Genomic DNA, 24962 nt, shown 5'->3' with positions numbered 1-24962 from the left:
TTTTCACTATTTTTCACTTGGTAAAACAGTTTGCGCAACACTTAACCCAGAAAATCACAGTTTTAGAAAATTCAAAATGGGAAAAGCGTAATTTCACTTTATTCAAACTACGCAAAGCCAATTTTTCACTAAATTCGCACAAAAATTGAAACTTTTCACTATTTTTCACTTGGTAAAACAGTTTGCGCAACACTTAACCCAGAAAATCACAGTTTTAGAAAATTCAAAATGGGAAAAGCGTAATTTCACTTTATTCAAACTACGCAAAGCCAATTTTTCACTAAATTCGTACAAAAATTGAAACTTTTCACTATTTTTCACTTGGTAAAACAGTTTGCGCAACACTTAACCCAGAAAATCACAGTTTTAGAAAATTCAAAATGGGAAAAGCGTAATTTCACTTTATTCAAACTACGCAAAGCCAATTTTTCACTAAATTCGTACAAAAATTGAAACTTTTCACTATTTTTCACTTGGTAAAACAGTTTGCGCAACACTTAACCCAGAAAATCACAGTTTTAGAAAATTCAAAATGGGAAAAGCGTAATTTCACTTTATTCAAACTACGCAAAGCCAATTTTTCACTAAATTCGCACAAAAATTGAAACTTTTCACTATTTTTCACTTGGTAAAACAGTTTGCGCAACACTTAACCCAGAAAATCACAGTTTTAGAAAATTCAAAATGGGAAAAGCGTAATTTCACTTTATTCAAACTACGCAAAGCCAATTTTTCACTAAATTCGTACAAAAATTGAAACTTTTCACTATTTTTCACTTGGTAAAACAGTTTGCGCAACACTTAACCCAGAAAATCACAGTTTTAGAAAATTCAAAATGGGAAAAGCGTAATTTCACTTTATTCAAACTACGCAAAGCCAATTTTTCACTAAATTCGTACAAAAATTGAAACTTTTCACTATTTTTCACTTGGTAAAACAGTTTGCGCAACACTTAACCCAGAAAATCACAGTTTTAGAAAATTCAAAATGGGAAAAGCGTAATTTCACTTTATTCAAACTACGCAAAGCCAATTTTTCACTAAATTCGTACAAAAATTGAAACTTTTCACTATTTTTCACTTGGTAAAACAGTTTGCGCAACACTTAACCCAGAAAATCACAGTTTTAGAAAATTCAAAATGGGAAAAGCGTAATTTCACTTTATTCAAACTACGCAAAGCCAATTTTTCACTAAATTCGTACAAAAATTGAAACTTTTCACTATTTTTCACTTGGTAAAACAGTTTGCGCAACACTTAACCCAGAAAATCACAGTTTTAGAAAATTCAAAATGGGAAAAGCGTAATTTCACTTTATTCAAACTACGCAAAGCCAATTTTTCACTAAATTCGTACAAAAATTGAAACTTTTCACTATTTTTCACTTGGTAAAACAGTTTGCGCAACACTTAACCCAGAAAATCACAGTTTTAGAAAATTCAAAATGGGAAAAGCGTAATTTCACTTTATTCAAACTACGCAAAGCCAATTTTTCACTAAATTCGTACAAAAATTGAAACTTTTCACTATTTTTCACTTGGTAAAACAGTTTGCGCAACACTTAACCCAGAAAATCACAGTTTTAGAAAATTCAAAATGGGAAAAGCGTGATTTTACGTTATTCGAACTAAGCAAAGCCAATTTTTCACTAAATTCGCACCAAAAATTGGAACTTTTCACTATTTTTCACTTGGTAAGACAGTTTGCGCAACACTTAACCCAGAAAATTACAGTTTTAGAAAATTCAAAATGGGAAAAGCGTAATTTCACTTTATTCAAACTACGCAAAGCCAATTTTTCACTAAATTCGTACAAAAATTGAAACTTTTCACTATTTTTCACTTGGTAAAACAGTTTGCGCAACACTTAACCCAGAAAATCACAGTTTTAGAAAATTCAAAATGGGAAAAGCGTAATTTCACTTTATTCAAACTACGCAAAGCCAATTTTTCACTAAATTCGTACAAAAATTGAAACTTTTCACTATTTTTCACTTGGTAAAACAGTTTGCGCAACACTTAACCCAGAAAATCACAGTTTTAGAAAATTCAAAATGGGAAAAGCGTAATTTCACTTTATTCGAACTAAGCAAAGCCAATTTTTCACTAAATTCGTACAAAAATTGAAACTTTTCACTATTTTTCACTTGGTAAAACAGTTTGCGCAACACTTAACCCAGAAAATCACAGTTTTAGAAAATTCAAAATGGGAAAAGCGTAATTTCACTTTATTCAAACTACGCAAAGCCAATTTTTCACTAAATTCGTACAAAAATTGAAACTTTTCACTATTTTTCACTTGGTAAGACAGTTTGCGCAACACTTAACCCAGAAAATCACAGTTTTAGAAAATTCAAAATGGGAAAAGTCTGTTCCAACGTAATTTAAACTAGGAAAAGTTAATTTTTTACCAAATTTTCATAATAAAAAGGCAGTTTTTAAAACATTTACTTCAGGAAAACAGCAGTTGACAACTCTCAAATAAAAAAATCGCAGATTTGGGAACACAAAATTGGGAAACTCATATTTCCACTTAACTCAAACTGGAAAAAAACATTTTTTCATTAAATTTAGTGCAAAAAAGGCAACTTTTGATCACCTCATTCAACTAATGAAAACAACTCTTGACGAAATTTAAATGAAAAATCCAAATTTTTGTATCGATTAAAATTCAGAAAATCCAAGTTTTTGACAGTTTCGTTGTATTTAATTATTTCGTTTACGGGTAAAAACCCTCCAGTTTCCACTTGATGTTTTGTTTTAAGTACTATCGAGATTTAGCATTCCCCAATAAACTTTGCAATCTAACTTTTCACATTTATAAATGGAGTTACTGCAGGTAACAAGCTGGAATAGTTGTAAAACTTTTAATAAACTCATAGAACGAAGTTGCATAACAGAAAATCGCGAGAATTTATACCGAAATACTTGACTAAACACTTGGACGAAAACTTCCGATGCATAAATCAATTTATTTCGATTAGTTGAGTGTAATTACATTGATTGTGGCCACGTATCCTGTTGACTGCGCCAATTTTTATCATAAATTAGCAAAAAATTTGAAAAAAAATTCACAGAAAATTTTTTTTGGAGATTAATAAAGACATAAAACGGTTTATTTTAGAAAATAACAATTTCTTGAAACAAATAACAGTTTTTAAGGCAAAATAACGGTTGTTTTTGGAGGAAAACAATTTCTGAAGTTCAAAATGGTCCGATTTTGAGAAAACAAATATCTAAAACCAAAAAAACGGTTGTTTTTAAAGAAAAAACATTCTTGAAGCGAAAAAACGATTTATTCTGATAGAAAACCAATTTCTAAAGCCAGAAAACGGTTTGTTTTATGAGAAAAACAAATTTTAAACCAAAAAACTTTTTATTTCCATAGGAAACCAATTTCTAAAGCCAAAAAACCGAATTTGTGGATTTATCTCGTTATTTTTTACCTAATTCCAATCAGCGTCTAAATTCACTCGTTATTATTATAAATTTGATTAGTCTGGGTCATCATCGATTATAATAATCGATTATTTTCAATACATTCAAATTATCGATTAAATTTATTTACGTTCCATTGAAAATCACTTGCTCGTTAACATTTAAAATTAATATTCGACAAAGCAGTTTACGGAAATGACAAATGGCCTATACGTGAACAATTGTCATTATCATTTTTTTTTTCTATTAAATTTTTGTCACATAAAGACAGGATTGGATCCAGATGAATCGATTCTTTTATACACTTTTTGGTACTTGACATGTTTATCGATGTTTCTTTTTCATTTTTATTGATGTAGAATGAAATTTTTGGCACTCCAGGTATTTATCGATATTTCTACTTCATCTTTATTGTACAGAATGTCTCACAATAAACGATATCTTCGTACAAAACAAGAAAATATCTTTAAATTGAATAAATGTCTGAATTAATTATTTTTGGACTTTGATGACATTGGTAAGTCAATTATTTTGGTATTTAACGTATTTATCGATATTTCTACTTCATCTTTATTGTACAGAATGTCTCACAATAAACGATATCTTCGTACAAAACAAGAAAATATTTTTAAATTGAATAAATGTCTGAATTAATTTTTTTTGGACTTTGGTGACATTGGTAAGTCAATTATTTTGGTACTCGACGTATTTATCGATATTTCTACTTTATTTTTATTGTATAGAATGTCTCACAATAAACGATATCTTCGTACAAAACAAGAAAATATCTTTAAATTGAATAAATGTCTGAATATAGTTTTTTTTGGACTTTGGTGACATTGGTAAGTCAATTATTTTGGTACTCGACGTATTTATCGATATTTCTACTTTATTTTTATTGTATAGAATGTCTCACAATAAACGATATCTTCGTACAAAACAAGAAAATATCTTTAAATTGAATAAATGTCTGAATATAGTTTTTTTTGGACTTTGGTGACATTGGTAAGTCAATTATTTTGGTATTTGACGTATTTATCGATATTTCTACTTCATCTTTATTGTACAGAATGTCTCACAATAAACGATATCTTCGTACAAAACAAGAAAATATTTTTAAATTGAATAAATGTCTGAATTAATTTTTTTTGGACTTTGGTGACATTGGTAAGTCAATTATTTTGGTATTTGACGTATTTATCGATATTTCTACTTCATCTTTATTGTACAGAATGTCTCACAATAAACGATATCTTCGTACAAAACAAGAAAATATTTTTAAATTGAATAAATGTCTGAATTAATTTTTTTTGGACTTTGGTGACATTGGTAAGTCAATTATTTTGGTACTCGACGTATTTATCGATATTTCTACTTCATCTTTATTGTACAGAATGTCTCACAATAAACGATATCTTCGTACAAAACAAGAAAATATCTTTAAATTGAATAAATGTCTGAATATAGTTTTTTTTGGACTTTGGTGACATTGGTAAGTCAATTATTTTGGTATTTGACGTATTTATCGATATTTCTACTTCATCTTTATTGTACAGAATGTCTCACAATAAACGATATCTTCGTACAAAACAAGAAAATATCTTTAAATTGAATAAATGTCTGAATATAGTTTTTTTTGGACTTTGATGACATTGATAAGTCAATTATTTTGGTATTCGACGAATTTATTGATATTTCTACTTTATTTTTATTGTACAGAATGTCTCACAATAAACGATATCTTCGTACAAAACAAGAAAATATTTTTAAATTGAATAAATGTCTGAATTAATTTTTTTTGGACTTTGGTGACATTGGTAAGTCAATTATTTTGGTACTCGACGTATTTATCGATATTTCTACTTCATCTTTATTGTACAGAATGTCTCACAATAAACGATATCTTCGTACAAAACAAGAAAATATCTTTAAATTGAATAAATGTCTGAATATAGTTTTTTTTGGACTTTGGTGACATTGGTAAGTCAATTATTTTGGTATTTGACGTATTTATCGATATTTCTACTTCATCTTTATTGTACAGAATGTCTCACAATAAACGATATCTTCGTACAAAACAAGAAAATATTTTTAAATTGAATAAATGTCTGAATTAATTTTTTTTGGACTTTGGTGACATTGGTAAGTCAATTATTTTGGTACTCGACGTATTTATCGATATTTCTACTTCATCTTTATTGTACAGAATGTCTCACAATAAACGATATCTTCGTACAAAACAAGAAAATATTTTTAAATTGAATAAATGTCTGAATTAATTATTTTTGGACTTTGATGACATTGGTAAGTCAATTATTTTGGTATTTGACGTATTTATCGATATTTCTACTTCATCTTTATTGTACAGAATGTCTCACAATAAACGATATCTTCGTACAAAACAAGAAAATATTTTTAAATTGAATAAATGTCTGAATTAATTTTTTTTGGACTTTGGTGACATTGGTAAGTCAATTATTTTGGTACTCGACGTATTTATCGATATTTCTACTTCATCTTTATTGTACAGAATGTCTCACAATAAACGATATCTTCGTACAAAACAAGAAAATATTTTTAAATTGAATAAATGTCTGAATTAATTATTTTTGGACTTTGATGACATTGGTAAGTCAATTATTTTGGTATTTGACGTATTTATCGATATTTCTACTTCATCTTTATTGTACAGAATGTCTCACAATAAACGATATCTTCGTACAAAACAAGAAAATATTTTTAAATTGAATAAATGTCTGAATTAATTTTTTTTGGACTTTGGTGACATTGGTAAGTCAATTATTTTGGTACTCGACGTATTTATCGATATTTCTACTTCATCTTTATTGTACAGAATGTCTCACAATAAACGATATCTTCGTACAAAACAAGAAAATATCTTTAAATTGAATAAATGTCTGAATATAGTTTTTTTTGGACTTTGGTGACATTGGTAAGTCAATTATTTTGGTATTTGACGTATTTATCGATATTTCTACTTCATCTTTATTGTACAGAATGTCTCACAATAAACGATATCTTCGTACAAAACAAGAAAATATTTTTAAATTGAATAAATGTCTGAATTAATTATTTTTGGACTTTGATGACATTGGTAAGTCAATTATTTTGGTATTTGACGTATTTATCGATATTTCTACTTCATCTTTATTGTACAGAATGTCTCACAATAAACGATATCTTCGTACAAAACAAGAAAATATTTTTAAATTGAATAAATGTCTGAATTAATTTTTTTTGGACTTTGGTGACATTGGTAAGTCAATTATTTTGGTACTCGACGTATTTATCGATATTTCTACTTTATTTTTATTGTATAGAATGTCTCACAATAAACGATATCTTCGTACAAAACAAGAAAATATCTTTAAATTGAATAAATGTCTAAATTAATTTTTTTGACAGATATTTTGTTACAAATATAATGTTTTTTGTATGTTAAACTTTGTAAAAATATATTTTTCTCGATGAAAATTCGATTCTGTGTTTTTACTGGACACGTACATCAAACTAATTGCCATCACTTTTATTATTGATGGTTTTCATATCGATGTAAAATATTTAGACACGTGGATTTAACAACCATTCGAATGGCAATGAGTAATATTGCCGTTCGTATCATAAATAAACATTATTGACTATTAATTGATTGTTTATATCATAGTAAAATTGATAGAAATACGGTATGATCATAAGTAAGAGTTGTACATTTCGTGAAAATAAATTTGAACTACTGTGAAATAGTGGAACATCCAAAAATACCCTCGTATATATATTGAAATATTTCTTTTCGTATCAAAATGACGATTTTGTTATAGAAAAATGTTAAGACTTCAATAAAACAAAGAATTCACATGATATAATAGCCTGTATACAGGGTGAAAATATATATACTTTACAAGTTCGTGAATTTTGGTAATAACCCCTGTAGAAAACTTAGAAATCAAAATTTTTTCCACAATATCGATTAGAAGATGTTATAATATACAGAAATTCGATATTTATTATATATTACTTCTTCATATTATTCTACAGGGTGTCACGAAACTGACGTTATTTTTCGACTTTTTACATGGAATTTTCTAATCACATTTCCATTAACTTTTTCTCGATCTAATGACTCGAATTTTTGCACATTTTCTCGTTTTTTCAATGTAAATGAAGTAGTGATAACAAAACAGTGAACTATTATACAGGGTGTCACGAAACTCATGTTCTTTTTCAATTTTCTACGTGGAATTTTTTAATCACATTTCCACTAACTTTTACTCGATCTAATGACTCGAATTTTTGCATATTTTCTCGTTTTTTCAATAAAAATGAAGTAGTGATAACAAAACAGTAAATTATTATACAGGGTGTCACGAAACTGATGTTATTTTTCGATTTTTTACGTGGAATTTTCGAATCACATTTCCACTAACTTTTACTCGATCTAATGACTCAAATTTTTGCATATTTTCTCTTTTTTTCAATGTAAATGAAGTAGTGATAACAAAACAGTGAACTATTATACAGGGTGTCACGAAACTCATGTTCTTTTTCAATTTTCTACGTGGAATTTTTTAATCACATTTCCACTAACTTTTACTCGATCTAATGACTCGAATTTTTGCATATTTTCTCGTTTTTTCAATAAAAATGAAGTAGTGATAACAAAACAGTAAATTATTATACAGGGTGTCACGAAACTGATGTTATTTTTCGATTTTTTACGTGGAATTTTCGAATCACATTTCCACTAACTTTTACTCGATCTAATGACTCAAATTTTTGCATATTTTCTCTTTTTTTCAATGTAAATGAAGTAGTGATAACAAAACAGTGAACTATTATACAGGGTGTCACGAAACTCATGTTCTTTTTCAATTTTCTACGTGGAATTTTCGAATCACATTTCCACTAACTTTATCTCCATCTAATGACTCGAATTTTTGCATATTTTCTCGTTTTTTCAATAAAAATGAAGTAGAGATGATAAAACGATGAACTATTATACAGGGTGTCACGAAACTGACGTTATTTTTCGATTTTTTACGTGGAATTTTCGAATCACATTTCCACTAACTTTATCTCGATCTAATGACTCGAATTTTTGTATATTTTCTCGTTTTTTCAATGTAAATGAAGTAGTGATAACAAAACAGTGAACTATTATACAGGGTGTCACGAAACTCATGTTCTTTTTCAATTTTCTACGTGGAATTTTTTAATCACATCTCCACTAACTTTTACTCGATCTAATGACTCGAATTTTTGCACATTTTCTCGTTTTTTCAATGTAAATGAAGTAGTGATGATAAAACAGTAAACTATTATACAGGGTATCACGAAACTGACGTTATTTTTCGATTTCTTACGTGAATTTTTCTAATCACATTTCCACTAACTTTTACTCGATCTAATGACTCGAATTTTTGCATATTTTCTCGTTTTTTCAATGTAAATGAAGTAGAGATGATAAAACGATGAACTATTATACAGGGTGTCACGAAACTGACGTTCTTTTTCGATTTTTTACGTGAATTTTTCTAATCACATTTCCACTAACTTTTACTCGATCTAATGACTCGAATTTTTGCATATTTTCTCGTTTTTTCAATAAAAATGAAGTAGAGATGATAAAACGATGAACTATTATACAGGGTGTCACGAAACTGACGTTCTTTTTCGATTTTTTACGTGGAATTTTCTAATCACATTTCCACTAACTTTTACTCGATCTAATGACTCGAATTTTTGTATATTTTCTCGTTTTTTCAATAAAAATGAAGTAGTGATAACAAAACAGTAAATTATTATACAGGGTGTCACGAAACTGATGTTATTTTTCGATTTTTTTTTAAACAAATTGATATCATAAGCTTCAGTCCGCATCTATCTTTGGGAAATGAATTTAACGACATTCTTTATAGTCCTTCAAGCCAAAATATACAAAGTGAATAATAAATAATCAAATTTTCGATATAAATACGACTTAAAAGCATCGGAAGTATCCATATACTGAAACCGGTAATCAAGCACGTACTTCACGTCCTTCTAATTCATGCCTCTCTTTTTTTTTTTTTTCGTCATTCACAAAGGCATACGAAACCTTTCTAAGACAGCTAACGTCGTGCCATATCTCCTAATCTCCCGCAAACAGATTAGGGAACCGAAGAGAAACCAGAGTGACTCTCCATTTTTCAAACAGATATTTCATAAAATATCCAAATATATCAATTCCCATACCTAATATCAACATAGTATAAAGCTACTAGCTAGTATTGTTATATATAACGATGTTCTAGTACAAAGAAAAACTTTTAAACGAGATTTTTCCGACGAAATGTTCAATAAAAATGATTTTAAATAAAATACCAACGCCTGCACGATTTGCTGACGGTTTTATTTGATTTTAATACTACAATTTATTTATTTTCCTCCATAACCCCCTGGAAAATCGAATATTAACGAAAAAAAAAAAAGATTTCACTCTACAAACGAGTCTTATATACCGGGTGGGCGACTAAAAACCGCTTTATATTCAGACATCATGATTTCTCTCTACAAATTCATATACAAACATAAAAGTTTTAAAAGTAAACTAAATCGATATTAAAAAAGCGAAAAACTCGTATTTTCTGTCATAATTCCATGCCCTTAGTTCATTTCTATCAACGATAATGCCCGATCACACACGCGATCTAAAGCTGCCACCTAAATCGCCCGATCTGAATCCCGTGGAGCATACTTGAAATTAGTTACAGGAAAACATCAACTGTAAATGATTTAAAAGATCCCAGTCGCTTGTAAAATTCGAATCTGTTGATTTTTTTCGAGCTTTTTTTATATGTATTACGAAAATGGAAATGTTATACTAGATAAAAGTATCAAACTTGATGTAGGTAACACCGATGCTTTTGCATTGTGTACGAAACTTTGTTCGCTTTGTTGCACCCAGCGTTTTGTATATATTAAAACCGATTTGCATTTTATTCACAAATTCCTTTGTTTTGAAATATGAACGTTAAAAGTGGCGTTACGTGAATTTTTAAAACAACTCGACTGTTTCGGAATAAAAAAAATTATATTTACTTTATAAACACCGCCGCCACTGTTTACTATATTCTGTTTTATAACCTATCTCTCTATATATTAATTTATCTATGGTTATGCACCACATTGTACCCCAAACTACACTACTGGGTTCTATTTTTACCTAGTAGATGTTTGTAATATCATTTTACTGTGCATTTTTGTCTTTATCTATGATTCTACACTTTATATTGCACTGCAAAGTACACTATTCAGTTTTATTTTGACGTAATACATATTCCCAGAAGATTTCATTGTCTACTTTTGTCTATGTCTCTAATAAACCTCTATGTAATGATTTATCTATGATTGTATTCTTAAACATGTACTCCGAACTACATTATTTAGTTCTGTGACTACAGATCAATTTATCTATGGTTCTACTCTTTATATAGCACTACAGAGTACACTATTCAGTTTTATTTTGACGTAGTAGATATTCGCAGATTATTTCAAAGTCTAGTTTAGTTCAATTTACTCTCTATGGTTTAATTTATCGAAATCTACTCTACTCTAATCTATTTTATTTTATTTTATTCTACTCCGAAGTACTCCATTCGGTTCTAGCCTAACCTCAATTCTTTCCATTTCAGTTTTGACGTAAGAGGTAGGGCTTTCAACAAAGCTCTCCATTGGTCCGATTCGAAGATGTTCGGTCCGAGGGCGTACTTCGTCACCGTATCCAGACCAGCAGCTCTAACATTAGACGGAGTGCAATTGGACGACGAAGGGGTATATAGATGCAGAGTAGATTTCAAAGTATCCCCAACGAGAAATTTCGCTATAAACTTAACCGTTATAGGTACGTATTTTTCCATAATAAAAAATTAATGAGAGTCTCGAAACGTCTTCTTCGAAATACCGAGTGCGTCTAATGTTTTAAATGAACCGTCTGCTTAAAATGTATAAAATGATTAAATTATAATTACAGTTGAGGCGGAACGTAATGAAATTCTATTTTAGGTTTGAAAATTCGTTTTCGGAAGCGTGAATAACACTTTGGTAGTAAAATGATTAAGAACTAAGTGAATAAGACTCTTGAAAAAAATCAATTTATACAGTAAAAATATTCATATTTTAATTTAAAAAATTTCTTTTTTATCCTCCAATTAGTATACACGCCACCACTGGATATACCAATAATTTAATTTTTGAACCTCTATGTTGATTTGTTTATCTATGATACTCCGCCCAGTTCGATCTGCAGCATCCGGTCACGTGGTATTCGATCAATCATAGATCGATATCACATGTCAGTTTAGTCTAACGATCGTCGTGGTAGTACATCGAGTGTTTTTTTTTGAGTTTATCCAAAGAATTGTCTCAATTTAGTGTATTTATTCTAAAAACTACTTAATATGTGTTTTTTTATATATGTTTATGATAATAATTCTTAAATACCGATACGCAATAGCGATTTACGTGATATAAAAATTTGTATTTAATAGTCGCCATTGTGGTCAAAGCTAATCAGTAGCCATTTTGTTTTCTATATAAAATACGGAAAATGTTCGGTATATGTTAATATTTATAGTGATTTAGTGTATACAAAGTGATCATTTAATTATGAAGCACAAAATGTGAGTATTTCTTTACTAATAAACCATTTTTTTACAATTATTTCTATCATATTGAGACCTAGTGTAATGGTTAATTTTATTCGCATTATAGCGTGCGGAAATTGAATTTTGATGAACAACCCACCTAATCTTTTATATTCATCAAAGTTTGTAAAATTTTCCAATAAAACTATTTGACTTTCATGTCGAACGTCTATATACGTAATTAGAAGATCATATCTTAATGTGTGTTCTGACGACGACAAAATCGCCTTTTTAACTGTCTGTTACTGAAATTGACTCCAGACACGTAAACCTTTAAAAGGAAATAAAATAATTCGTATAACTTTTGATCGGTTTCAATCTTATTGCGCCTCTTCAGTACACGGTTTATTATTTAGAAGTATAACTTTTATTATCGACATACGTTGTCGTATAACATAATTTGAATGTAAAAATACGAGGATTTTTAAAAATGTTTATAAATATTGTTTTAAATTGATATATACGTATTTTCTTGTGCTATTTTTGGTGATTCTTTCAAATTTTTTTCGATTTATTAGTTCGCTCAAAATTGATGAAATTGATTTTGAAGCAAATTCACGTTTTTTTTTGTTAAGTTCAATCCAAAATGATTTTTGACGGATAATTCGCAAATTGTACTTTTTGGAGGAATTTTTTTTAAAGAACGTAGAAAGTTCTTTAAAATGAAAGGTTATTGAAAGTTTTAGGGCAATTATTCATAGAATTGTGATAAATTATAATTATTAAAAAAAAACTTGATATAATTAAAAAAGGAATTATTCTATTGATCAACATATAGAAACGGTAGAGGTCTTCCATCACGTGACTAATAAAATATCAGTTTCAAAAATTCATAGCTACAGGGGACGTTCCAAAACTTATTCATATAAATATTTACTATGATATATTTGCACGTCAATTTTGACAGGTTTTTCTTAAAAATACGGTTAATCTCGATATATTTGACAAAACTCTTTTGATCAAAATATCGATATACTGGGTGATTGAGTTACAACACCCAAAATTGATATTATTGTCCTACCAAGAACTCAATTTGATTCCATTGGCATATATCCATGTTTTATCTAAAAATATAATTCTCGAGAATGTATCATCATGATTTTCTCCAAATTTTCGATAAAAACAAGATTTTTACAAATTTGAACATTATAAACAATATTTACCACTAATAAGTAGTAACATGGGCATCTGAAGAAGACAATCGATTCTATACTGTTATGTTTGATTTTTATTGATAAAAAACAGTATGTAGAAAAATAAGTATCGGATAAATGGTGATGGGAACCCTCCACCGTTTCTATATCATCTTATATCACATCGTAAATGAAAAGTTTCACGGTTTGATCGAGTTGAAGCAAAGATTATCTTTGTTACAGTTCCCCCACATCAACTTCTCATCTACGACAATTCCGGAAGGGACGTAAACCATACGGTTGGTCCCTTAGAAGAAAAAACCGATCTCGTATTAACGTGCGAAGTGAGAGGGGGTAAGTTTCATCGAAAATATCGAAATTTCCTTTGAAATTAACGTAAAATAAATCGTTTACGACACTTTAAACAACGGTCTCATACATATAACCGAACAAAAAGGAAAATAGGATCTAAGACACTTTCCAGATAATAGCGTGGAGTGGCGAAACTCCCCGGACAGCCATTCCGGATTCCTATCGCATGAAATCCGGAATGCTTTCTCTCAATTTTACCGAGAGCTTTCCTAACGCCATCACTGAATATCTTATATCTATAAGGGGTTGTTTTCGTTGTATTTCGTCTAAAATTTACGTGACGTAATTTTTGTTTGAAAAAATAAAAAATAAAAAAAATTATATCGATGTCTATTATTTGTTATTGTCAGGTCGACCGACGCCGACCGTCTCTTGGTTTATGAACGAGAGATTGATCGAAGGGCACGTAGAAGAAATAGGCAATCACATGATGGTGAATAAGTTAAAAATAAGTGGGGTGACTAGAGATCATCTCAATTCTACTTATAAATGTCAGGCTAGCAACACTAAATTGATGATGCCGTCCGAAAAAACGGTCCGGCTTGAATTATTACGTAAGTACTTTATTCCCAGAACACCCTGTATATTCAATTTATGTTCGGATAGTTCGCGATTTGATTGGTAATTATTTTTACTAGTTACTACATTGTTTTCGTATTACCCTGTATATTAAACAAAAATTTACCTCTATAAAAGTGATGAAATGATGTGTAATCTTGTTTAAATCACCCTGTATATGAAAAATTTTCGTTCAGATAACTCCCAATTGATTTAATGATGTCATTGAACTCTTGTTTTCCTTTTCAACATAATTTTCGTATAACCCCGTATATTTAATGATGATTTATCTCTATTAAAATGGATAAAATGAAGTGTAGTTTTGTTTAAATCACTCTGTATATGAAAATTTCAGTTCAGATAACTCTCAATTGATTTAATGATGTCATTAAACTCTTGTTTTCTTTCTCAACATAATTTTCGTATTACCCCGTATATTTAACGATAATTTATATCTATAAAAATGGATAAAATCAATAGTAGTTTTTTTTAAACCACCCTGTATATGAAAATTTCAGTTCAGATAACTCTCGATTGATTTAATGATATCATTTGTCTTTCTTCGTGACTTCGTTTTCGTATAACCCTGTATGTTAAATGAAGATCTATCATCCGGATGTATTTCCGGTTACGATTTTCCTCTTCCAGTGAGACCTCTTTCGGTGAACATCATCAATAAACCGAGGGAGCTGGTGGCTAACGAGGAGGTGTCGATCCAATGCGAAGTAGAAGGTTCCAGACCGAAGGCTCTGGTTTCTTGGAGCAGAGATAACAGACCGTTTAGAAGAGGACGGGTAAGTTCAAAAATTTACGATCAAGTTTTTTAATGATTTGAAATTTATCGAATTTTTTTATTTACTTTTTCAAAATTTGTGTACGTTTGCTTAAAATATTGAATATTACGGGGGGACTTCTAAAGATATTATTTAAAATTTAAAATCTATCGGAATTGTTTGTCAAAATATGTTTTTTTTTTTTAATATTTCAATGGAAAATTCTTTTTTGAATTTATTTTACGAATCTCTTAAAAAATATGTTTGTTTTTGGTGTTTTCGACATTTTTTTCAAATTCTAAATGTTTCAACTGATAATCTTTTTTTTTAATATGTCTAAACATTTAATAGTTACAGGGGAGCCTCCAAAAATTACTAATATTTTTATTCATCGAAATATTCTAATTTATAATCACGTGTTATTTTCGACAGGTTTTTGTAAAAAAATAGCTCAGATAGTTTTTTTTTTTCAACAAAATTTTAATAGAAAATTCTTTTACGAATTTTTTAAGAAATAAATTAGTTTTTTTGAAATTTTACATGTTTTCGACAATTTTCAATCAAAAATCCATAATTAACAATATTTTTCTTTTCCATAGAAAATATTTCCTAAATTTTACATGTTTTTAGAAAGACTTCATTTTACAAGGGGATTTAAAAAACTTGTAATTTATCCTTGATTGATCAATATACGTCAATTTTGACAGATTTCCTTGAGAAAAACTCGATTAAAATCGAATTAATCGTTTTTTGCTAAATTTAACACGTTTTTAGGGAAAGTTGGTGTTATAGGGGACTTCCAAAACTAGTAATTCATCCTTTATTCATTTATTGATCATTATACGTCAATTGTGACTAATTTTTTTGAAAAATAGTCATAAAAATCGAAATTCTTGATATCTTGTCAAATTTTACACGTTTTTTGGAAGACTTAATACTACGGGGGGACTTCCAAAACTATTTATCCATCCTCATAATGATTTTATAAATTAATTGATCATTATACGTCAATTTTGACAGATTTTCTTGAAAAAACCTCGATTAAAATCGAATTTATCGTCATTTTGATGAATTTCACACGTTTTTAGGAAAAGTTGGTGTTATAGGGGGACTTCCAAAACTAGTAATTCATCCTTTATTCATTTATTGATCATTATACGTCAATTGTGACTGATTTTTTTGAAAAATAGTCCATTAAAATTGAAATTCTTGATATCTTGTCAAGTTTTACACGTTTTTTGGAAGACTTACTACTACAGGCGGACTTCCAAAACTAGTTATCTATCCTCATAATGATTTTATAAATTAATTGATCATTATACGTCAATTTTGACAGATTTTCTTGAAAAAACCTCGATTAAAATCGAATTTATCGTCATTTTGATGAATTTCACACGTTTTTAGGAAAAGTTGGTGTTATAGGGGGACTTCCAAAACTAGTAATTCATCCTTTATTCATTTATTGATCATTATACGTCAATTGTGACTGATTTTTTTGAAAAATAGTCCATTAAAATTGAAATTCTTGATATCTTGTCAAGTTTTACACGTTTTTTGGAAGACTTACTACTACAGGGGGACTTCCAAAACTAGTTATCTATCCTCATAATGATTTTATAAATTAATTGATCATTATACGTCAATTTTGACAGATTTTCTTGAAAAAAATTCGATTAAAATCGAATTTATTGTCATTTTGATGAATTTCACGCGTTTTTAGGGAGAGTTAAAGTTATAGGGGGACTTCCAAAACTAGTAATTCATCCTTTATTCATTTATTGATAATTATACGTCAATTTTGACAGATTTTCTTGAAAAAACCTCGATTAAAATCGAATTTATCGTCATTTTGATGAATTTCACACGTTTTTAGGAAAAGTTGGTGTTATAGGGGGACTTCCAAAACTAGTAATTCATCCTTTATTCATTTATTGATCATTATACGTCAATTGTGACTGATTTTATTGAAAAATAGTCCATTAAAATCGAAATTCTTGATATCTTGTCAAATTTTACACGTTTTTTGGAAGACTTAATACTACGGGGGGACTTCCAAAACTATTTATCCATCCTCATAATGATTTTATAAATTAATTGATCATTATACGTCAATTTTGACAGATTTTCTTGAAAAAAATTCGATTAAAATCGAATTTATCGTCATTTTGATGAATTTCACACATTTTTAGGGAGAGTTAAAGTTATAGGGGGACTTCCAAAACTAGTAATTCATCCTTTATTCATTTATTGATAATTATACGTCAACTGTGACTGATTTTTTTTGAAAAATAGTCCATTAAAATTGAAATTCTTGATATCTTGTCAAATTTTACACGTTTTTTGGAAAACTTACTACTACAGGGGGACTTCCGAAACTAGTTATCTATCCTCATAATGATTTTATAAATTAATTGATCATTATACGTCAATTTTGACAGATTTTCTTGAAAAAACCTCGATTAAAATCGAATTTATCGTCATTTTGATGAATTTCACACGTTTTTAGGAAAAGTTGGTGTTATAGGGGGACTTCCAAAACTAGTAATTCATCCTTTATTCATTTATTGATAATTATACGTCAACTGTGACTGATTTTTTTGAAAAATAGTCCATTAAAATCGAAATTCTTGATATCTTGTCAAATTTTACACGTTTTTTGGAAAACTTACTACTACAGGCGGACTTCCAAAACTAGTTATCTATCCTCATAATGATTTTATAAATTAATTGATCATTGTACGTCAATTTTGACAGAATATCTTAAACAACAGTCCATTAAAATCGAAATTCTTGACAATTTTCAATCGAAAAGTTTTTTTTTCCAAATTAAATTCGCTTTTAAAAAAAGGTTTTCACGTATAGGGAGTATCCAAAATTAATAAAAATTGTTTCGCAACAATAAAATCGAAAAATTCTCTTTTTTTTCTTCGAAATATGTCCGCATTAATAACGTTCCATAGTTACAGGGGAGTTTCCAAAACTAACAAAACCCCAATTTTCAATCTGAAACTTTCCGTACGCGTTTTTAAATTTCGCATCTACACGCCGCGCGGAACGAACTTTAATTATTTCTTTTAATAACAATAACAATAACGATAATGAGGAAAAGAAAAGAAAAAAATTAAAAGCGATGATTTGTCGTCGATAATTTCGTCCAGCCGGATGCACATTCTCATTCCGGACGAATTTCAGGTCAACGCACAAGAAAATGAAACATCCGTACTAACGACTATTACGTTCGTACCGGTCCCGGAAGACGATAATAGCGTTTTCAAGTGCGTCGGTGAAAATCCCAAACTTACCGGCGTCGGTTTGGAGGATTCCTTCAAGTTAAACGTCGTCTGTAAGTAAAATTCCACCTCTACACATAGATATATATCCGATATGCGTATAATACGAGGGTGATACGGGAATTTCTTTCGAGTTGCGCGGGTTGAATTTCTCTTGGTGTTTGCGTATTTTAATTAAGATTGAAATCGTCGGGGCGAATATCATCCATTCATAACTTGATATTTATATGTGTATGTATAAATTATCTTTCTCCTATCTCTCTTTCTCTCCCTCCTCATATTCTCTTCGCGTCTTTTCTTTCTCGGTGTGTTGAAATGTTGCCTTAGGGAGAAGGTTGAATTTGGATGGGGATCGCGTTTCCGGCCGGTTTTGTTGTTGTTGCTATTTACCTAAATTAAAGTTTGGGATTTATGATCTGCTCGATTGTTGGTAGTAGTTTTTTTTTTATTATTTTTCTTCTTTATCTTATCCTTTATGTTTTATTTTTTGGAGGGGTGTCTTGTTTAGAGGTGAAGTGGTTTTTCGTAGTTTTAATACTAATTTTGACAGTTTTTTTATGGTTTCTCTTCCTGTCAAATTATTCTTTGTAGTTTTTCTGTTATTTTCATCGTTTTTCTTATGATTTTTTATCGTTTTTCTGGCGGTAAATTCAATTTTTTGTCATTTTTTTTAATTTTCTCCAATTTTCTCGTTATTTTTTCAAAGTTTTTCGTCTATTAAATCATTTTTTGTAGTTTTTATAACATTTTCGTTAATTTTTTTCATGTTTCTCCGCTGTGTAAAATCAATTTTCCATCATTTTTATGTAATTTTCCTTTCAGTTTCGTCGTCTTTTCCATGATTTCTTTGGTTTTTCAGTTTGTATGAATATTTTTTGTAATTTTTTGGTTTTCTGCCAATTTCGTCGGTTTCTTCTTGTTTTTCTTTGGTTTCTTTTCCTGTAAATTTTTCTTTGTAGTTTTTCTGTTATTTTCGTCGGTTTTTTTATGATTTTCTATCGTTTTTCTGTCAGCTTTTGCGGATTTTCTTTGGTTATTCTGTCTGTAAAATCATTCTCCTGCCATATTTCGTAGTTTTTTGTCAGTTTCCTTAGTTTTTTGTGATTTTATATCGTATTTTTTGAGTTTTCTCCAAGTTTCTCGTTATTTTTTCAAAGTTTTTCGTCTATTAAATCATTTTTTGTAATTTTAATAACATTTTTGTTAATTTTTTTAATGTTTCTTCACTGTGTAAAATCAATTTTCCATCATTTTTATGTAATTTTCCTTTCAGTTTCGTCGTCTTTTTCATAATTTCTTCAGTTTTTCTTCCTATAAAATTGTATTTTTGTAGTTTTTCTGTCATTTTCGTCGTTTTTTTCTGTTTTTCTGTTTGTAAAATCATTATCCTGCCATATTTCGTAGTTTTCATTACAGTTCCTTCCGTTTTTTATGATTTCCTATCATTTCCTTGACCGTAAAGTTATTTTTCTTTCAGTTTTTATGGATTATCCTTGGTAATTCTGTCTGTAAAGTCATTTTTCGTAGTTTTTGGTCAGTTTCCTTGGTTTTTTTATGAATTTCTATCGTTTTTCTAGCAGTAAAGTTATTTTTTATAAGTTTTCTATCAAATTTCCGTTTTTTTTAAAAAGTTTTTCGTCTATTAATTAATTTTTTATAGGTTTTATATAATTTTCTTTAATTTTTGCATGTTTTTATATCATTTTTCTTTCAGTTTAGTCCATGATGTTTTTGGTTTCTCAGTCTGTACAAATATTATTTGTAATTTTTTTGAGTTTCTTTTGTTGTCATTTTTTTTTAGTTTTTCTATCATCAGTTTTTACATTTTGTGCGTGTTTTTTATAATTTTATAATTTCATTCAATTTCTCATAGTTTTTTTGTCAAATCAGTTTTTTCATCAATTTTCTTTACATTTCGTCATTTTTTCTGTAATTTTGGTCATTTTTCTATATCATTCGTAGTTTTTTGATATTTCTCCGTGGTTTTGTCGGTTTTTGACATATTTTGATGTTTTCCTATAATTTTCGTCGTTTTTTCAGGTTTTTCTGTAATTTATCTTATCGTTCTATCATTATTTCCGTATTTTTTCTAAGTCCCTTTGGTAATATTTCGTAATTTTTGTATCAATTTCATCAATTTTCCATGTTTTCTCATTTCTTGCCGTTCTCCCATTTTTTTTTCACCATTTCACTTTATATTCTTTCTATATCGGTCTGTTTTCTTCTATGCATCTTTCTTCGGGTTTTCTTTTGTCAAATATCTTCCATTTTAGTGTCTTGTTCTGTATTTTCCTCATTATCCATCATTCTTCATTCTTTTTCTTACACTTTTCATCGATTTTTTAATATTCTCATATAATTTAATATTTAATTTTCCCACATTCATATGATTTTTTGCCCTTTTTCATCATTTATTTTCCTTTTTTGTCGTTTCTATTCGTTTTTCTGTTGTTTTTTTTCATTCATTTGTCTTTCTCGAAGGTTCTTCTTCCATTTTTGTGTATCGTTTTTCATTTTCACGTCGTTCTATCGCATTCTTATAATATTTTTTTGCTTTTATCATCGTTTTCTCTCAGTTATTGTCGTTTCTTACTGTTTCTTTTTCGTCTTTTTCGACATTTTTCTGTACCTATTTGGAAAATTGTTTGTTACGTTCTGTGGATTTAAAAGGTACAGAAACGCCGTCGCCGCCGCCTCCGCCGCTGATTATAACGAATGTCTTTTCCACGTTGACGCGATACCTCGCGTATCGCCGCGTTATTTTCTTTTTTTTTTTTTTCTTTTTTTCTTTTATTATTATTTCTTCACCGCCACAACCGTGTTGCAATGATTTTCATCTTATTAAGAATGTGCGAGATTGTATTTTCCTCCGGTAATAATTTTTACACTGACAGGATATTTACCGAAATCGTCCCACTAAATTTCCTCTCGTAAAACCGTTCCCCCATTTCGAATTCAACCAAACGAACCACCGGCGTTTCTTTTTCTTTTTTTCTTTTTCAATTTACTCGATTTTTTTTTTTTTTTTAATTCCAACTCCCAAGGTGGAGATTTCCACAAAAAGAGGATTCTGATAAGTCGTACATTTATGTATATGTTTATTTACGTCCATTTCTCGTTTGTTCTTATGTCATTTTTTGTTGTTTTTCTTTTCATTTTTCACCTTTTTTTCGGTGTTTCTCTATTTTTTCGACGTTTTTTCTTGTTTTCCTGTCGTTTTCCGAAGTTTTTTATTGTTCTTCTGTCATTCTTCGTCGTTTAAGTTTGTTTTTTTTCTTTTTTATCGTTTTTTGTTATTTTTTAGTGATTTTCTGATATTTTTAGTTATTTTTTGTCGTGTTTTTGTCTTTTTTGTTGCTCTTGTCTATTTTCAACGTTTGCTGTTCTGTTCCTTCCACTATTCATGTTTTTTTTAATCATTTCCCTTTCATTTTTCATCCTTTTTGATGTTTCTTTGTCATTTTTTCATGTTTTTAGTCATTTTATGATACCTTTCTATCAATTTTTGTCATTTTCTGATGATTTTTGTTTTTTGACGATTTTCGTCGTTTATTGTTATTTTTCTTTTATTTTTTTCTTATTTATCTGTCGTTTTTCGAAGTTTTTTGCTGTTTTTCTTTCATATTTCTCCGTTTTCTGTCACCCTTACGTTTTTTGTCGTTTTTCTTTTGTGTTCCCATTCTTCTTTCATCGATTTTTGTTATTTTCCAGTCATTTTCTGATATTTTTCCATCTATTTGCCTTATATTTGGTTGTGTTTCTGTCTTTTTTTGACGATTTTCGTCGTTTGTTGTTATTTTCTTTCCAGTATTCATCTTTTTTGTTATTTTCCTTTCATTTTTCGTCCTTTTTGTTGTTTCTTTGTCATTTTTCATGTTTTTATTATTTTATAATATTTTTCTATCATTTTTTGGATATGTTTTTGTACTTTTTTGACGATCTTTGTTGTTCTTGTCGATTTTAGTCTTTCGTTGTTATTTTTCTTCCAATTTTCACCTGTTTTTCTTGTTCATTTGTCGTTTTTTATTGTTTTCAGTCATCCTTCGTTAATTTTTTCCATTTTATGCTATTTTTTTCGATGTTTGTTGTTGTTTTTCTTTCGTTCTCCTATTCTCCTTTCATCGATTCTTGTCGTTTTTATGATATTTTTATCTTTCTCTCATTTTTCGTCGATTTGTGGTCATTTTATCATTATTTTCTCTTTCATTTGTTTCGCTCCATAATTTTTATTTAATTTTATCTTTTTTCTACCATTTCTCCGTCTTTTAGTCGCGTTTTTTCTTTCATTCTTTGGCATTTGTCATTCAATTGTCTCGAGCTTTCTTCTCGTTTTACTTTCATTTCTCTTCCATTTTCGTTTTTATTTTATTTCCTAATAATTCTTATGCTTCGTTTTCTCTGTTTCGTTATTTCCCGTTCTCCTTTCAATCCACAATCGTTTTTCTTTCGTCTAATGTCGTTTTTTTTTATCATTTATCGATCGTTCCGTCGTCGTTTACGTTTTTCCGTAATTTTCCGATCGTTTTTTCCGTTTATTTTTATGTCTCAAACTCGTAAAACATACGTTAAATAGAAAATATTTTTGTATTTTTTTTGTTATTTCTCGTTATTATTTCCCAGATCCCCCGCAAGTGGTTCTTCATTTAGGTAATACTCTAAATCCAGAAGACATAAAAGAAGGAGACGACGTTTACTTCGAGTGCAGCATCAAAGCGAATCCCAAACAGCACAGAATCTTATGGTATCACGAAGTAAGTACATTTATTACCAGCTTTTTTGCCCTCTCTCTTTCGTTCTAGCCGTTGTTTCACGTCCATTTTTATATTCAACTTTTAAGACGAAAAGAAAGTTGGCGATACGAGAATCTTTCTCGTTTCAACTATTTTATTCGGTTTATTTTCTGTGTATCGTGAAGGGAATCGACAAATTCTTCTTTATACACGACTTTTGAAACAATGTGTTTGTTTTTATAACAAAAACTTGACAAACGTTTCGAAACACAATGGGAAACTACGGAAAATCGTCGGGGAGAAGTGAGCGTCGCATGTAACGAAAGTATATACGTATAGGTTTAAGTGGATACGTTATGTCTCGAAAACCGCAACTGAGATATCTCTAAAAACCCAAAGGAAACTGAAGAAATATCTCGAAAATCCAAAAGAAGCGAAGAAATATCTTGAAAGCCCAAAGGGAACGAAGAAATATCTCGAAACCCCAAAGGAAACTGAAGAGATATCTCGAAAACCCAAAGAAAACTGAAGAAATATTTCGAAAATCCAAAAGAAACGAAGAAGTATCTCGAAAATCCAAAAGAAGCGAAGAAATATCTTGAAAATCCAAAAGAAGCGAAGAAATATCTCGAAAACCCAAAGGAAACTGAAGAGATATCTCGAAAACTCAAAGGAAACTGAAGACATATCTCGAAACCCCAAAGGAAACTGAAGAAATATCTCGAAAATCCAAAAAAAGCGAAGAAATATCTCGAAAATCCAAAAAAAGCGAAGAAATATCTCGAAAATCCAAAAGAAGCGAAAAAATATCTCGAAAACCCAAAGGAAACTGAAGAGATATCTCGAAAACTCAAGGGAAATAAAGAAATATTTCGAAAACCCTAAAAGAAACGAAGAAATATCTCGAAAACCTAAAATAAAGTATAATAGAAATCCAAAAGCAAACAACTGAAAACTTAAAACAAATTAAAAATATTACGAAAACCCAAAAGAAAGGAAAAAATATTTTGAAAACCCAAAGGAAACGAAGAAATATCTCTAAAATCCAAGGAAAGGAAAAAAATGTCGAAAACTTGAAAGAAACAAAGAAATATTACGAAAATCCTAAAAAAAGAAAGAAATATCTCGAAAACTCGCACAAAAATTCGAAAATCCACAAAAACGTAGACATATTTCCAAAAACCTTCAAAGTTTCGAAAAATTTGGGAAACTTGAAAGAAACGAAAAAATATTTCGAAAACCCAAAAACAAAAGAAATATTTTGAAAATTTTTAGATGAAAAACAAAAAACCTCGAAAACAGAAAGAAAAAAGGATAAATATGATGAAAACCTAAAAGGAAACAAGTCAAACCCTAAGAAAAATTGAAAATATCTCGAAAATCCGAAAAAAGAAAGAAATATATCGAAAATCCACAGCAAAAGGAGACAGATTCCAAAAAAACGACCGAAAAGATAAAAAATTTCGAAAATTCGTAGGAAAAATTGAAATATCTGGAAAATCTAGCGGAGAATAAAAAAAATCTTTTCGACAACTTAAAAGTCCTAAGAAAAACTTAGACTAATAGGCTCAATAAATTTTCGAAACGAAACAAATCAGTATATCGGAAAACACACAAAAGGAAAACCGTTAAATTCTAATCAAACAACGATAAACGTCCGACGCCGAACTCGACGTTGTTTCATTCGTTCGAAAACCATTTTTTCCAATAAGACCTTCGACCCCCGGTAGAGGATAGAGAATTAAACGGTAGAAAGTCGCATCTCGAGGGAGATACTTTTTCCCCCCAACGTTCCGACCGCCATTTTTTTTATTTTTTTTTTTTTTTTCAAATAAATATCCTCGAAAATCTTGGGGGTATCACTAATTCCGATTAAACGCGCTCCGTTCCGGTTAACGTGCCTACGAAAATTTCTTCGGGCGTGAAACTTTAAACACCTCAATTAAAGTTTCGAGTTGTCTTTGTAA

General features: G+C 29.4%; 1 protein-coding gene across 2 annotated transcripts in view; it reads left to right on the top strand.

The window, feature by feature from the left end:
• LOC130899075 (hemicentin-1-like) overlaps positions 1-24962 on the top strand; it is a 188722-nt gene that overhangs the window by 153683 nt on the left and 10077 nt on the right. For both annotated transcript variants that reach the window (XM_057808817.1, XM_057808818.1), the window contains exons 3-8: positions 11129-11337; positions 13516-13626; positions 13995-14198; positions 14851-14996; positions 18168-18318; positions 22886-23016. In XM_057808817.1, the coding sequence (XP_057664800.1) occupies positions 11129-11337; positions 13516-13626; positions 13995-14198; positions 14851-14996; positions 18168-18318; positions 22886-23016 (952 nt within the window). The remainder of the gene's footprint in view (positions 1-11128; positions 11338-13515; positions 13627-13994; positions 14199-14850; positions 14997-18167; positions 18319-22885; positions 23017-24962) is intronic.

This window comes from Diorhabda carinulata, chromosome 10, assembly GCF_026250575.1.
Source record: "Diorhabda carinulata isolate Delta chromosome 10, icDioCari1.1, whole genome shotgun sequence".
In the NCBI taxonomy this organism is placed as follows: Eukaryota; Metazoa; Arthropoda; class Insecta; order Coleoptera; family Chrysomelidae; genus Diorhabda; species Diorhabda carinulata.
Note: the sequence above shows the minus strand (reverse complement) of the source record. Positions and strands in the feature narration are given on the sequence as shown.